At 35.1% G+C, this 16,285-nt stretch overlaps 1 protein-coding gene across 1 annotated transcript; it reads left to right on the plus strand.

Annotated features, from left to right (window-relative positions):
- The first annotated feature begins 4,719 nt into the window (after window positions 1-4,719).
- LOC138695165 (uncharacterized) lies at window positions 4,720-15,990 on the plus strand. The gene is made up of 2 exons (XM_069819623.1): window positions 4,720-4,811; window positions 12,520-15,990. Exon 2 carries the CDS (start codon window positions 12,535-12,537, stop codon window positions 15,988-15,990), a length of 3,456 nt encoding a protein of 1,151 aa, XP_069675724.1. The 5' UTR covers window positions 4,720-4,811; window positions 12,520-12,534.
- The last annotated feature ends 295 nt before the right edge of the window (window positions 15,991-16,285 follow it).

Here is a 16,285-nt window from a genome sequence, read left to right on the forward strand (position 1 = left end):
CTTCACCTACTCTTTCCAACACAGCTTCATTTCTTATTCTGTCTGTCCATTTCACACGCTACATTTTTCTCCATATTCACATTTCAAATGTTTCCAGTCGCTTCTCTTCACTTCGTCATAATGTCCATATTTCTGCTCCCGTACAATGCCAGACTCCACACAAAGCATTTCATTAGTCTCTTCCTTAGTTCTTTTTCCAGATGTTCGCAGAAGATGTTCCTCTTTGTATTCAAAGCTTCCTTGGCCATTGCTATCCTTCTTCCAGAGTGCTGCATTGGAGTTAAATCGCTCGCTTGGACTCGGTCGAATGTCGCACGCTCGAGCGAGATAAGATCGGTCGTGATACGCTCGTAATAAATAGAAGTACAGTACAAGGTCATCCCACCGATATGTCTTATCTTGTATGGAAGGCGACAGATAAGATACACATATTATTATGTTTTGCTCACACGGTAAAAATAAGGCTTTATTTTCTGCGTTTATGACAAACGTCTAATGGAACGTACCAAAACAGTAACATGAAGTTATAAATAAAATCGTATGAAAAACTTCGATATACAGTTATTGTTCCTAATTAATAATTATTCTGGTTCATTGGTTGAGAAGACAATACCTTGTGAAGGATGCACTGGAAGGAATGGTGAAAACGGGAGAAGAGTTCGGGGCAAAAGAAGATATCAGATAATAGACGACATTAAAATATATGGATAATATGCAAAGAGTAAGAAGAATGAGGTAAAATAGGGAATGGAGAATGCTGGGTTTGTAGTGAAAGACCTGACTTAAAGCAGAACATTATGAATGAATGAATGAATGAATGAATGAATTATTAATGAGGCTTTCTTTAGAACCTAGGTTCACGGATTTATATGTAGGAGAGGACGATAGATTTCTTAGGGTAGTAAAACCGTTCGCATGGCTTCTTCCGGGAGGAAAATGACGATTAGAGACTCGTACCACAGTTTTACTGCATATAAAAGAACCCTATTTCTGAAAGAGAGAATTCCAGTCAAAATTTATCCACAGTTTTCTCATCCACGTCATAATTTAACTCCGCTGGGGTCATCATCATCATCATCATCATCATCATCATCATCATCATCATTATTTCCATTACTTACTTACTGGCTTTTAAGGAACCCGGAGGTTCATTGCCTCACATACACCCGCCATTGGTCCCTATCCTGTGCAAGATTAATCCATTCTCTATTATCATATCCTACCTCCCTCAAATCCATTTTACTATTATCTTCCCATCTACGTCTCGACCTCCCTAAAGGTCTTTTTCCATCCGGCCTCCCAACTAACACTCTATATGCATTTCTGGATTCGCCCATACTTGCTATATGCCCTGCCCATCTCAAACGTCTGGATTTAATGTTCCTGATTATGTCAGGTGAAGAATACAATGCGTGCAGTTCTGTGTTGTGTAACTTTCTCCATTCTCCTGTAACTTCATCCCTCTTAGCCCCAAATATTTTCCTAAGCACCTTATTCTTAAACACCCTCAACCTATGTTCCTCTCTTAAAGTGAGAGTCCAAATTTTCATTACGTCATCCTTATTAAGAGTGCTCAGCGCCTGAGAAATGTATTTATTCGCACTGTCATACTAGCAGAATTAAGAAGTCTTTGTCATTCAGAAAATGTCTGAAAATAATAGCGACAAACCGAACAATTACATTTTCCTCATTCAATGCATTACTATGCTTGATATTCTACTACTAATTCCACAATTTTGGGCATCTGGCAGACATCTACGGCTGACCATTAGGATCCAGAATACAAAGCAGAGGTTAACTTAAAAATAAAATACAATATGATTTGCGGAGAGAATACAGAACAATGATAAATTTAAAAACAAAGTACCGAAGAAACATGGATGAAAGCTCAATGAAGAGTAATGAACTGAAGAAAAAAAAATTACGTAGTGTTACACAAGTGATTAAGTGATACAGAGGTTAACTTAAAAATAAAATACAATATGATTTGCGGAGAGAATACAGAACAATGATAAATTTAAAAACAAAGTACCGAAGAAACATGGATGAAAGCTCAATGAAGAGTAATGAACTGAAGTAAAAAAAATTACGTAGTGATTAAGTGATACAGAGGTTAACTTAAAAATAAAATACAATATGATTTGCGGAGAGAATACAGAACAATGATAAATTTAAAAACAAAGTACCGGAGAAACGTGGATGAAAGCACAATGAAGAGTAATGAACTGAAGTAAAAAAAATTACGTAGTGTTATACAAGTGATTGTGTAAAATGGATAATGAATCTCTCAATACCGTTAGACAAATTTTGTTAATGTCCTCATTAGAAAAATGAACGAAGTTTTTTTATGAACTAAATTCGTTGAAAGTGAGATGCATTAAATTTTGCATTACATCTTAAACATAACCAAATACCTTACTATAATAATACCGGACAGCTGTATACTAGCAGCATTGGCGTGAGTGCGAAATATCGCGGACCTGACATCTAGCGAAGCGGGATGGAATTACGTTCACATATACAAATATTAACTTACCGGGATTCTGACTATTGTTTAAAACGTGAGTTACTAATGTGGAGAAATATACGAAACACTTAAGAAATGTTGATTAATATTTAATGTAATAGTAATATGCGTTACAAGAGCGGTATGTTGACGTTTTCATGTTCGAGGAAAAGATTGAAAAAACGAAACGTAGTTGAGCTTTTTTAATTTCCGAGAACATGAAAACAAACATACAGCTCGCGTATCGTACATTATTTTTTACGAAGATCGTTTATTACATACCTGAAAGAGGAATTTCTAATTAGTTGCAATGAAATCTCCATCTTGGTTTCTGTTCAATGACGGCAACTTTGGAAAACAAATATATCTAACAAATATATCTATCTTCAACATTGTTCCTATAAAATGTTTTCTGTGTTTACTATACTGCAGCAGGCCGTGATATACGTCTGTCTTTTTTTCCCCCCCGTCTATGATGAGTCTGGAATCTTGTTGATTTTTTCACGGCTTTCTTAATGTTACTTGCATTACAAATGCAGTAACTTTTGTGGTGTTGTATTTACTTAATTTTTGCAAATATTTAAAAACAATAATTAACAGTGTAATTTAGGTGAAATTGCAGTGGTAAGTTTCCAATTTATAATTATTACTATATTGAACGTCTCTAAAAATAATATGTTAAAAGCCTAAAGCAGTAAAATGAATATGACGCTTAAGCGGTAAGAATAGGGAAATTGTTATGTGTGTTACGTTGGGAATACTGAATGTGGTATTTCACAGAGCGTATTCCGAATCTCACCGGTGAGCAATCCGATGGCATCACGGTGTTCCGAATTCCACCGATGTCATCGATGCTCCACCGGTGTCGCACCGGTGCCATCAACTTGCAGAGGTGGTGGCAGTCTCCATCAGCCGCCATCAGTGAATCTGATTGGTTCTTGTATAGGGCGGGAATTAGCAGACGAATAACATCGTGCACTGTTGTGTCATGGCGGTGTGTTCTGCATTAGTTCTGCTGTATTGTTTGTAATGAGCACAACGTAAAAACAATATGTTAATGGCTTATGAGCGAACATGTCAACGGACCAGTTATTATTACTGGTTCAAGAAATAAATTGTTTATGCTATCTTTTCTTTGAACGAGATGGGAGTACGAAAATTTCGCAAAATTTTGCTAGCGTAGCACAGAAAACAACTTGTACAGTCGCCATGACAGCATCGATCCTTCCAGTAGTTTTGTTCCTTATTTCGCTGCAACGTGACGTCATTGATGCCACCGGACCGGTGAGATTCGGAATACGCTGACACTTACCGCGTATTGGTTTTGTGCGGAAAGCAAGCAAATACGCACGATCTCGCACAAAATTATTATCTTATATCAGAGCTGCATATTATGAGAAATATTGCATACTCCATATTACTTGCCGTAATTAATTGTTACATATTTTTTCTTTGGTTTAGTGAGACAAAATCAATTCTGATATTAGAAATGAATTTACAATAATGCTTTGTATACGCATTGCTGACAACTGCAAAGATAAAATTGATAGTAATATGATGCTTGTAATAATTAGTAAAGGCATGTGGACAACAAAAAAAAAACTTAATTTGATAAAACCTTAAAATTTCCAATACATTTTAACTTCTATTCATTTATTACGTCTAGATAAAAAATTCCAATTTGTATTTTTCTATCAACACAAAGACGAAGGAATTAGGCCTACTAAAGAATGCTCTTGACTCACGTTTTATGATCCCTCGGAAATCCAAAGTACGATTTGGAGCAATTTGTAATGCTGTAATTTTGTAGCATTATTATAAACAGCACATATAAACCCTGACATTTTAACAGAGCACTAATTAATAAAACTATTAACTAGCCCAGCAACAATATACATTGCAGTTCATTACAGCTTGTTTCACGAGTATCACCACACCGGCCGCCTAGGTAGTAGCACCAGCGTCGTTCGCACGTAAAATTGCTAGCTGTCCGGTATTATTATAGTAAGGTATTTGATATAACCTCACAATACATAATATTTTATTCATTTGAATATAAAAGATAACATTTTGAACCGTTCAATGTTTTGAAACAACAGGCAACGATTAAAATGTCTCTCCAGAATAATGAAAGACTTCGAAGGCTGTGATGCTTATAGGAGGCCATGTAACATATTGTTTCAATGCTAGAACGTATTTCAGAATGTGTTTTTATTACGTTGCCATTGTGTGCTAATATTCTTAACAGTAAATTTCAGAAATTAATTGCAAAATTCTAACTTGATCAGCATTTAGTTATTATAAGGTAAGTGTTAATTTAATGCAAATCTTTATAATGTAAAGATTAATTGGGTTAGGGTTTAATAATGTCAAATAAACTATATTATATCTAGAGTAAATTCAATCAATATAAGAAGATACCTATGAATAAAGCTCGGTATTAGATTCAAACACAATTATTGATTCATATTATATAACAAAATAGTACGGTATATAACAAGACGTCTATACTTCTTCGTGCTTTTGTGTTTCTATTTCTGTTAATAGCAAATAATAATTTTATTTTACATTTATTTTAACGACATCGAAGTACAAAGTTTGAAATTTAATTGGCAACAAACCTTCTTCTTAGATATTCTATCAATAACCGTGTTATCAGTGAAACTACCAGAATATTCCTTGTTTTATTATTAAGTACAGGAATAGCTTGAAGAAATCTGTCATCGAGAAAATTTGCAATATTACAATGTTTGTTGTAGACGTTATCTGATGTAAATTAATGTTTTAAATATCGCCTTATTTAGGCCTAACATCCTTTTTATTCTGTAATTAAATAATGTGATCCCAAAACGTGTTAAGTCAATTTTTTTAGCCTAAAGGACTGAGCTAGTTACCTTTTTATCTACAGATCTGCGGACTGAGCCAGTTTTCAAGTAACATGTACAATAACATAAACTTTTAGACAAGGATTGGAGTTGTTTTTTTAAGAAAATAAGCTTAAAATATAATATATATTATTTTAATGTACCGAAGTACATATGAACTTTCCATGTAGATATTCTGCGTCATCGTACGATGAAAGAGTAGTGGAACGGAGAAAAATTATCTCTGGCATCGGGATTTGAACCCGGGTTTTCAGCTCTACGTGCTGATGTTTTATCCACTAAGCCACACACAGAATACCTGCATGGAAACTTCATATGTACTTCGGTACATTAAAATAATATATATGATTTGCGTAAATCACTTGTGATTTAAGACGGTGCTTATTCCGTCGGATCCCTGCCAATCAGTCCCTCATAACGAGTGCACCTCCGCACATATGTGGACATTAGTCCTATGTTCATAGACATCTATGACGTTGTGCAGAGGGCAGGCCACTAGAGGGAACCTAAGAGGTGGAACTTAAACTGAGACGATTCGATCCGACACCGGAATGGGAATCCGGTGTGGCTTAGTGGATAAAGCATCAGCACGTAGAGATGAAAACCCGGGTTCAAATCCGGTGCCGGAGAGAATTTTTCTCCTTTCCACTACTCTTTCATCGTTAAAATATAATGATAGAGGTTTAAAAAAATTATACATAATATGTATAAATAATAAAAATGGCCCTATGTACTAAGCGAGTTTTGGGATCATACTATTCAATTGTTGAATATTTCACATTGAAGGAAACTTGCAGATTCAGAAATAGCGTAATGAATGGATTTAAACTTACGTATTTTTTTTTTACATGGGAACTGTTAATAATCTCATATCGAAATCTGTCTTCAAACTGCTCAATAGCAGACAGACAAGTATAAAAAGAATTGCTGTCCACACTAATTTGTAAGGCTGTGAAAACGTCTTTGGAAAGCTGTGTTGAGAAACAATAACTCTTAGTTGAGGACACTTGGTAGTCAGAAGGCTGTTTCGAATGATTATAAATTAGAATAATATTGTATTTTAATGCAAAAATGAATTAATATTATATAATAATTTAGAAACATTTAATTCATACAGTGGCGCCAACTTTTTAAAAACATTGGCTGGGCTCAAACATTTGATCATAATTTCTCAAAAGAATCTCATAAATCCTCCCTTCAATGATATCATTTTTCGTAATATTGATGTGACTACGGATAGTACAAGCCTATACAATATACAGTAGAATGCTAAAAATAACAAAATTGAGACCAAAGAACGATTTTGCAATGTATATAGTTAGTACAAGGTTCAGGTACTATATTCCATTTACTTGTAGGTGACATTCTTTTGGATTTTATGTGAATACCAATTTGTTCCTTCGTAGGTACTAGTAACTATATACAAAAAAATCTCCGCATTATTTTGTGCACAGCTGTTCTGCACAATTATCGATTTTTAGTAATTAAATAGAACGTTACAATTATATAAGCATTTTAACTTGGGGACTTGAATTCTTTCTAACTATAAATTGATAATACGAAAGTGGATTCACTATTATGTAGCACGGATGATGCAAAATGTGTTTCTCCCTATAAATACGTCACAAACATCTTCTAAACCTAACTTTTCAGCACTATCCGTATGTGGCACCTGACTGTCGGTAGGTAGGTGAATAAAGTGGACACCAACAATGCATCCTTACTTGAGCCGTTGAGAGCAGAAGTGGTGTAAGTCAAAAATGGGTAATGAGGATTAAAGTAAACATTTTGTAAAATACAGCGCAAAGTAGCAATTAATATTCAGTTTATTTAAACTATTAGTAGTCAGTGGATAGCACGAAAGACATATTTAATTGACACTTTGCGCTGTATTTTATAGAATTTTTAGTTTAATCCTCATTACCCAATCTTGATTTACACCACTTCTGCTCTGAACAGCTCACTTACTGAAAATTTACTTATTGTAATTTACTGATTTCAATGAGCAACCATCACATATCATGTTCTTGTTTAGACAACTGTCCGAAGACAGGTTTGTACCTCATCAGTAAGGCATCACGCATGAGATAACTGAGCCAGGAAAGAATGGAAAAGATAATAATAATAATAATAATAATAATAATAATAATAATAATAATAATAATACTTGTTCTCCTTTTCCAAGTCCTTCACATCTGTACACCTACCTACCTTGCCTCCCGTTTTAGTTACTTGTCATCATATCATAATCTCTTCACACGCACGCAAAATAGCCGCATACTAACCATACCAACACATAAGACATCATCGTATTCATCATCATACACAATCTCGCTCTCGCGCTTGTGGAATACCCTATCCAGTGACATCAGAGACTGTCGGAATTTAGTAGCGTTCAAAAGCAAACTTATTAAGCATTTTCTTACTGCGTAGAGTGCGTTTAATTTTTCTTAGTTAATAAAAAAATTTTTCTCTCCTCTTAATTTTACAATGAACTGTCTAGCTTTTATTAGTCTGTTAATCTTTTAGTACTTTGATTTTTATTGTATTTGTAAATTCAATATTAATTGTAATTATAATGTAATTGTATTCTTAATATTGTAGTTGTAATCCCCTGGTGGAGGGGAAGAGAAGGCCTGATGGCCTTATCTTTACCAGGTTAAATAAATAAATATATAAAATAAATAATAATAATAATATATTATTGGATGGGCTCAGGCCCCACGGGCCCATAGAATTTGGCGGCACTGAATGCATAAGCAACATTTATTTGGGGAAAAAATTTCAGGTGTTACGCGTATGCGTTTCTTTTGTTTTTGATGTAAATACGTCTGTAAGTTCGGTCCAGTATTAGAATGTCATTTATTTCTAAACTACACGACATATTACAATGAAGTAAACAGCGATCGACAGATAAAGGATCAATATATCCAACGTGACCTTGAGTTGAAGGGGTGACGTCTGGCAATACACGGGCGGGGGAAATTGAAGCATCCTAGGCGGTGTAAATCGAGAATGCGAAGCGATAGAACGTCCACAGAGGTGTAAAATGATTCGTAACGAATCAGACTACAATCTCAATTCAGCAACAATCAGCAGTCGACAAGTTGAATCTGAATAGAGCGAGTAAATCTTCAAGCCAAACATAGTAAAAAAAACAAAAGACACCAGAATTAAAGTCTATTAGACAATGGCTCGACCTATGCTGATATACGGCAGTAAAGCATGATTCTTTTGTGCTAATGAAACATTTTCGTACAAAATTTTGATGTCAAACCTTTAAAAGTTACTCAGAAAAAGTGGGTTTCCTAAGATTGAATGCTTTCGCTCTCTTTATATGGAGCTTAAGTCCATTTAAAATAAATTTATTTGTAAATTTAAGTGTTGTTTATTCATTTATGGAGTATTCGACAGAACTTTAGGAAACGGGTCTAATAAGATTCTAAACAAGATATTATATTTTTCTTTAACTAGCGTGTCTATTTTTTTATAAGTGAAAAATGTTGTTGGAAATGCCATTACAAAATATAAAACAGTATCTGAAAAAAGTGTACCGCAATGCGTGCAAAAAATTAATCGAGGTACGCTGTATCGGAGAGACGGCTGAATTATATTGTTAAGTTTTTCCTTAAATATCTTCTTTTATACAGGATATATTAGAGTTTAAATATTTGAAAGAACTTGCTGCTCAACAGGTTTGTCATATTATACAAATTTTACTACGGACCTGTGATTTCCCTTCAAATTCCACTATTTCAGATTGTTCGGCAGATACTATATTCCTGACATATTCTTTGTGATTTGGTATATTGATCTCTGCAATACATCTTCGGAATTTGCTAAAAGTATAATGTCGTCAGCAAACAATAGTGTCCAGTTCGTAGCTTCAACACCGGAAACATATATAACTTTCGTTGTATGAAATTTCGATTGAAAATTGTTGTATATGTGATGATATAATGATGTGGCAGTTTATGAAAATACCACACCGTGGCTCCTGTGAACGTATGTGTCGTAGCTACATCACCAATGAGTATGGAGAGGGAAGTAAAGTTTTAGTCTTGAGATGAACTTCCGTGTTGATAGATTTGTATAATATTAACCATCATTAAATAAGTTCTATTTCTGATAATTCATTCTTTCCCCTCTCACACAGTTCATTGCCAGATCTCACCTCTCCATCTGTACCTACTGCTGACTGTCTTACCATGAGGGGGGTACATATATCGAAATTGTTTGAATGTAACTTACAATGCAAGAGTTTCCGTATTAGACAACATCAGTTTTTCATTAAATTATGGTTACTTTGAAATATGTGCTCTCTTACAATGTTAAACTTAAAAGCCGGGCACGGTGTATATTAAAATAAAATAGGAGTAAAGAAGAAAAATTCTAAGAATAAAAGTTATAAAGCCTACTTTCCTGTTATAAATAATGCAACTCCTCTTCCGAAACCAGCGCTAAATCTGCGTGCTTGAACTTATATTTTTGTTGTGAGTTGTAGTGAGATACTACCCCCACCGCTCTGACGTCATCGAAGCGCAGAGATAGTGTCACAGGTACAGGGACATCACTTTATTTTTACCAACATTTTTAACATTAACCTGGCTATACTCGGAAACACTGTTAACCCCCTTCCATTACAGGAGTTTGGAATTGCTAGTGCAATATGTAAACAAATCATTTTACTAGCGATAGGAGGAGAGAAAAGTAGTGTATCCATTTATGTTACGGGGAAATACAGTATTACGATTTTCAGTTTGATAATTACTTTTACACTATTTTATCAAAAAAAAGTTGAATAGTACCGGTAACAATTTTTTTTGACAAACTCAACTCTTTAGGCGGTTATATTCATTACGTAATGTCTACTTTATTCAGCATATTACTAACCTAATTTATTCCTGAGAATTTTGTGAGCACTTCCGTAAGAAACCCCAATTTCTACAGCTAACTTCTTGACCGACTTATTAGGACCTCGCTGCATCCTTTCTCTAGCATCTTCTACAGCATCTTCTGTTACCTTTGTTGGCCATATAACACTTTTCTTCCTTTCTGTACACTCTGTTGCTCTAAATTTATCTACCAGATTAATGGCATTTCTACGAAAATATTCCGTAATTATATAATCAGGAAATTGTGAAAAAAACTGTTGTTTACATTCGGTTATATTGTAATTCCAGTTTCCATCATAGTCCTTCATACCTACAAACAGTAAAACAAAACTCTTGTTTAAATAATGCTGTTAAGTACCGTACTCTAATCTTCACTTGTAGTCAGTCCACACAGATAAATTCAGTTATGCTACACTCGATGCCTGTGTGAAAATAAACTTCAATAATATAAGCTCTTTCTTCTACAGAAAATGCAACATATTTCTGAAACACTCTGTACTCTGTACTGTTTATTTCACTGCTAGCAACAGCGGCCATAAGTTCGTGTGACTGACGTTAGCAAGGACATTAGTGAAAGGGGTGGGAGTCAAGTACATTTAGAAATGCAGGTACAATAAAAATTGAAGTAAAAATAAAATGATGTCCCTGGATAATGCACGCATAGTGCTGATGTGTAATGAATATTTTTTATATATCTGAAATTAAAATATACCGTAAATCTAATTAAATAACTGTAAATTACAAAGTAAAAACGTAAAAATTGTAACTTTGGTTTAATTAAGTAATAAATTGTATAATTTTCCGCCTTCCATGGATGTTAGTACAACATTTGTACTATATATCTTGGTAACAATGACACTCCCTTATAACAAGAATTGTTGGGTCCCTTGAAAAACGTTATAATCAAGACCCCGCCCTTTTTCATTCTGAACTTTCCAGTTAACTTTTGGACATGATACGTATCGATTCTCGCACAGAATAGCACTAAGTCTGCGAACTTAATTTTGATAAATTACCTAAATCTCTATGCATAATCCATCAAAGTAACAAACCTCGAGTCCACGATTTATTCTTAATTCCGAATACTGTATAGTAGGCCTATCACTCTACACGAATGTTTCCAAATTTTTGATAATGAGGCGTCTCCTTTTCCTGGGCCAGAACATCGTAATACAAAATCTGGTATCAATTTAAAAATAAAACAATTCAATTATGTTTTATTTAATGCAAAACAGTTGTATGTTTAAATTGTAATAAAACTACTTTTAAAAATTATTAATTATTATTGTCATTATAATTATTACTGTTATTATTGATTACCGTTATCATTATCATTTTGTTCCGTTTCCCATTAACTGCTCTAAGCACCCCCAGAGGGCCGTGGCCCCTCTAGTGAGAGAGTCACTGCACTAGACGACGGAGATCGACTCGGAATTAATAGAATAATAAACTCTCGCTTTATAAAATGGTTATTAAATAGTAATATACGTTACAAGAGCGGTATGTTGACGTTTTCATGGTCGAGGAAAAGATTGAAAAAGTGAAACGTAGTTGAGCTTTTTTAATTTCCGAGAACATGAAAACAAACATACCGTTCGTGTATCGTACATTATTTTGTGCGAAGATCGTTTATTACATACCTGAAAGACGAATTTCTAATTAGTTGCAATGAAACCTCCATGTTGGTTTCTGTTTAATGACGGCAACTTCGGAACACCAAAATATCTTTCTTCAACATTGTTGCTATAAAATGTTTTCTGTGTTTACTATACTCCAGCAGGCCGTGATATACGTCTGTCTTTTTTTCCCCCCAGTCTATGATGAGTCTGGAATCTTGTTGATTTTTTCACGGCTTCCTTAATGTTACATGCATCACGAATGCAGTAACTTTAGTGGAGTTGTATAGTTTACTTAATTTTTGCAAATATTTAAAAACAATAATTAACAGTACAATTTAGGTGAAATTGCAGTGGTAAGTTTCCAATTTATAATTATTACTATATTGAACGTCTCTAAAAATAATATGTTAAAAGCCTAAAGCAGTAAAATCAATATGTCACTTAAGCGGTAAGAAGAGGGAAATTGTTATGTGTGTTACGTTGGGAATACTGAATGTGGTATTTCACACTTACCGCGTATTGGTTCTGTGCGGAAAACAAGCAAATACGCACGATCTCGCACAAACATATTTTGATTGCACATTGAAATGTATCTTATATAATTTCTTTTTAAGTTTCAGTACGTGAAAATGACTGAAAGTCCAGAATCCCCGAGACCCAGTATACTCGGCGGTAAGATACTGAAGGGATGCAAATGTAACACGCGTAATGGATTGCAGGACGGTGCTACTAAATACTGTTCCGGACCTCACGAAGAACCTATCGAAACACCACCACCTTCTCCACGTCTGCAACAGACGAGCTTACCTGATTCTACATATCGGGCAGAGGCTCCGAATTACAAACAACCACGAACAACCAGTAAAAACCTACAAGAATGCACAAGAAAACAAGAAACAACACAGACAGATAAATGCAATCAAGTGTTGCTACCGAATAAAATCAACAGTGTTCACCCACAGTCATCTTGTGAAGAGAACATAAATGACCAGAATATGGCGTATAAAAAGGAACTTGTGCAGCCACTGTCCGAAGACGACCCAAATCTGGCAAGAATTAATGCATACGTTGACAATCCACCTCATCGAAGTTGTTGTCAGAATCACAGTCCATCTGACCACAGATGTGGGTCACAAGAGCAACATTTTACAGGAAATGTTTATGAAAATCGGCAAAATATTCAGTCTGATAGAGAGGAAATTGAACAAAGACAAGTACACTCACAAAGAGAAATTACTCAGAGTACGTATCGTACAGAGTTACCTCCTCTAGACCCATATGAGAACCGAGGAATGGTTGGATACCCACCAACAGTAACTCCATTGAATGAAGAAAGCATACCTGACATGATTCATGGAATTCAAATGGTAAATGAGGAACCAGAGCTGTGTTGTGACAAGCCACATCAAGAACAAACTGATTTCGGGGACACTGATGAATCTTGCAATGATATACAACATTCATGCAGAAATCGTGAAGCCGAAGAGGGAATGTCATGTGTAAAAAATTGTAATGAAAGAACAGTGTTTTGTGATTATGATACTGATGAAATCCCTTTTGGATATCCACCTACAATAGATCAAAATAATATGAAGTCGAATAATCTTCAAAAAACACATGGAAACCCCGTGGCTAATGGAAACACAAGTACATATCCACTACGTTACGCGCCCTACACTAACATTTCTTGTAATCACATTAGCAATCAACAAAATGTCGGTCTAAATAAAACTCACACTGAAAGTTCTCATGCTGAGAGTTCAATGAATCATAGAATTTTACACATGAAAAACAGCGAGCAACTTGAAAGAGAAATTCGTCCAGATGATCATAAACTCGAAGAACATATTCATTGTAATCATAATTCATACAATTCTCGTACATCTCAAGGGATTACTGACAATAATAATGAAGTTTACAACACGGAACATTGTACATACAACCACAATCACAAGAATCTCGACAGAGGATTTATGGCAGATCATTATGATGCCAAATACACTCACCCATTTCAGAATAAACAGAAATCCAATGACAATAAACTTAATGAGGTAGCGGAAGGAACAAAATTTAATGAAGATCTCCACTGTCATATGAAAGAAATTACTCAGAAAGATCATGTCAATGAATTTCAGAACACCAACAATCACTGCCAACAAATAACGGGTGACAAACATGAATGTGATGCAGCTCATGAGAGTTTGAGTGAGAGGCTCAAAAACTATGACCATTATCAAGCAAATAACTTCCGTAGTCCGATTCGTTACAGTGCAAGAAGAAAAGTGACAAACAAACCAATTCAACCTCAACAGTCTACTACATCAATTAGATGCAACGCGTGCAGGGAGTTAAATAGACAACCTAGTAGAATTAGTATGCCGATACCAGCAAGCTTCAACAGGAAGTGTGGTACTACTGAAACACAAAAGAAATGTGCGACTCATATGCTAGAAAAAACAGACAATAAGAATGAAATTCCATCTGATGAATCCGTAGCCCAGGTTGAAATGGATACATCTCCCAAAAAGCCAGCCATCCGTGGAAGTGTCATTTTAAAAAACTGTGAATGTAACAAACGTAACGGTCTTTCTGATGGGGGTTTATGTGATACATGTAAAGCAATTTTAAGATCTCAACCGACAACTAGGAGACAAAAGGAGGAAGATCTTAGTCCAGAGCAACTGAGTCACGAAAGAAATGAAAATGTTGCAGATGAGCATGCAGCTACAAAGAAAGAACATGAATCTGAGACCAATGATACATTTGGAAGAATCCCTTCAAATATTCCTGAATACTCTTTTAAGGATTATGATCGTCATTATCACCCAGAAGAGAAGTACAATTCTTTAGTGAAGTTCCAATATGGAGTACCTACATCGACACCATATCATTACCATGTAAGCAATGATATTGAGAATCAAAGAAGACAAGATGCATCGGGTCAATATACTAATTCTCCTCCATTGGAAGGACACACACATGGAGTGCAGCCATCGGTACCCAGCCAGTATAAAACTATGCAAGGAGAAGAATACAAGAAAAAAGGAATACCATCAGTTGAGCGCTGTGCAGAATGTTTACAATCTGAAGTACATCAGGAATGTAAAAAAAATTCTGTATCACAATGTCCCCATGAGAAAAATATGGCTGCTGGAACTGAGGTTCAGAAAAGGCAGATACCATTTTGTGCCAAACATAGTCCAGATTATAAAAAACCATCACAAAGTGCTCCTGAAATGATCACAAACGTGCGTGGAATATCACAACGGCAAATTCACAACCTCGAGACAGAAGATGGTGACGATCGTAGAAGATGTACGTCAGAGCAAATAAACTCCCAACATGCAGACTCAAACGTTTATAAACCTCAGGTGACAAGGAAATCACCTGAAATGTCACCAATGCCAGATCATCTTCGTCAATACATGAAAGATAGAACAGAAGATCAGAAAATAGAAATTCAAACTACAACCAAACATGACTGCATAGAATCGCCAATTGGACACAATCAAATATCAAAGGAACCACATGGTTCTTGTCCTTCGCCAAAATTTCGAAAAGAACGATTGGTGGAAGAAGCTGAAGAAAGTAATAGGCCTGTACTATCCTCAACAGAAAATAAAAATAGCAAAGAACCAATAACAGATACGAATCGTATTTCTTGTGACGAACCTGAACCCTTGATACCAGCAACTAGAGTGAGCATGTTCAGGGAATCAGGAGGGGAATATGTGTCGCCACCTTATGAAGGGCACGGAAGCAAGAATTCAAAAGATATACAAAATAGTTTATCTCGAAATAGTCCAGAAGGAGATCGTACCAAATCTGGAGTAGAAGCAAAACATAATAAGTCTCAAGTATCACCAAACAGAGTGAGAAACACACTGCAGACAGTATCACCTGGGCGCAGGAAGAACATGCAAGACAACAAAAATACTCAAACTTCTCTGACAAAAATTCGAACGTCAAAAATCGGACCACCTAATTTGAGTTTTCGTAATAAACCCAAAGAAATTGACAGCACGTTAACAGTGGTCGGTTTGCCTCGAGTTACTAGAACTGCGAACCTCAAGAAGCAAAATTAAAGTAATAGTCAATGTTCAATTTCGAACTAATCAAACTTAAAATTAGCAAGGATATCTTTTTTATTAATAAAGAACACTTTTTTTTACATGGAATTATATTAACTTACAAATTAAACAATATTATGGTATGTGTTATGTTCCTGATTTGTCTTTCTTTTAGTGAATTATTTTATATGCAGAGTGTAACTAAATTTCTTTAGTCATTGTAGAGAAGGCAAAGAAAAAACAAGATTTACCACAGTTACATATGTTGTAGCCTACATCAGTGTTTTACTAGTAGAAACTAAAATACAGG

This window comes from Periplaneta americana, chromosome 2 (genome assembly GCF_040183065.1).
Source record: "Periplaneta americana isolate PAMFEO1 chromosome 2, P.americana_PAMFEO1_priV1, whole genome shotgun sequence".
Taxonomy (NCBI): domain Eukaryota; kingdom Metazoa; phylum Arthropoda; class Insecta; order Blattodea; family Blattidae; genus Periplaneta; species Periplaneta americana.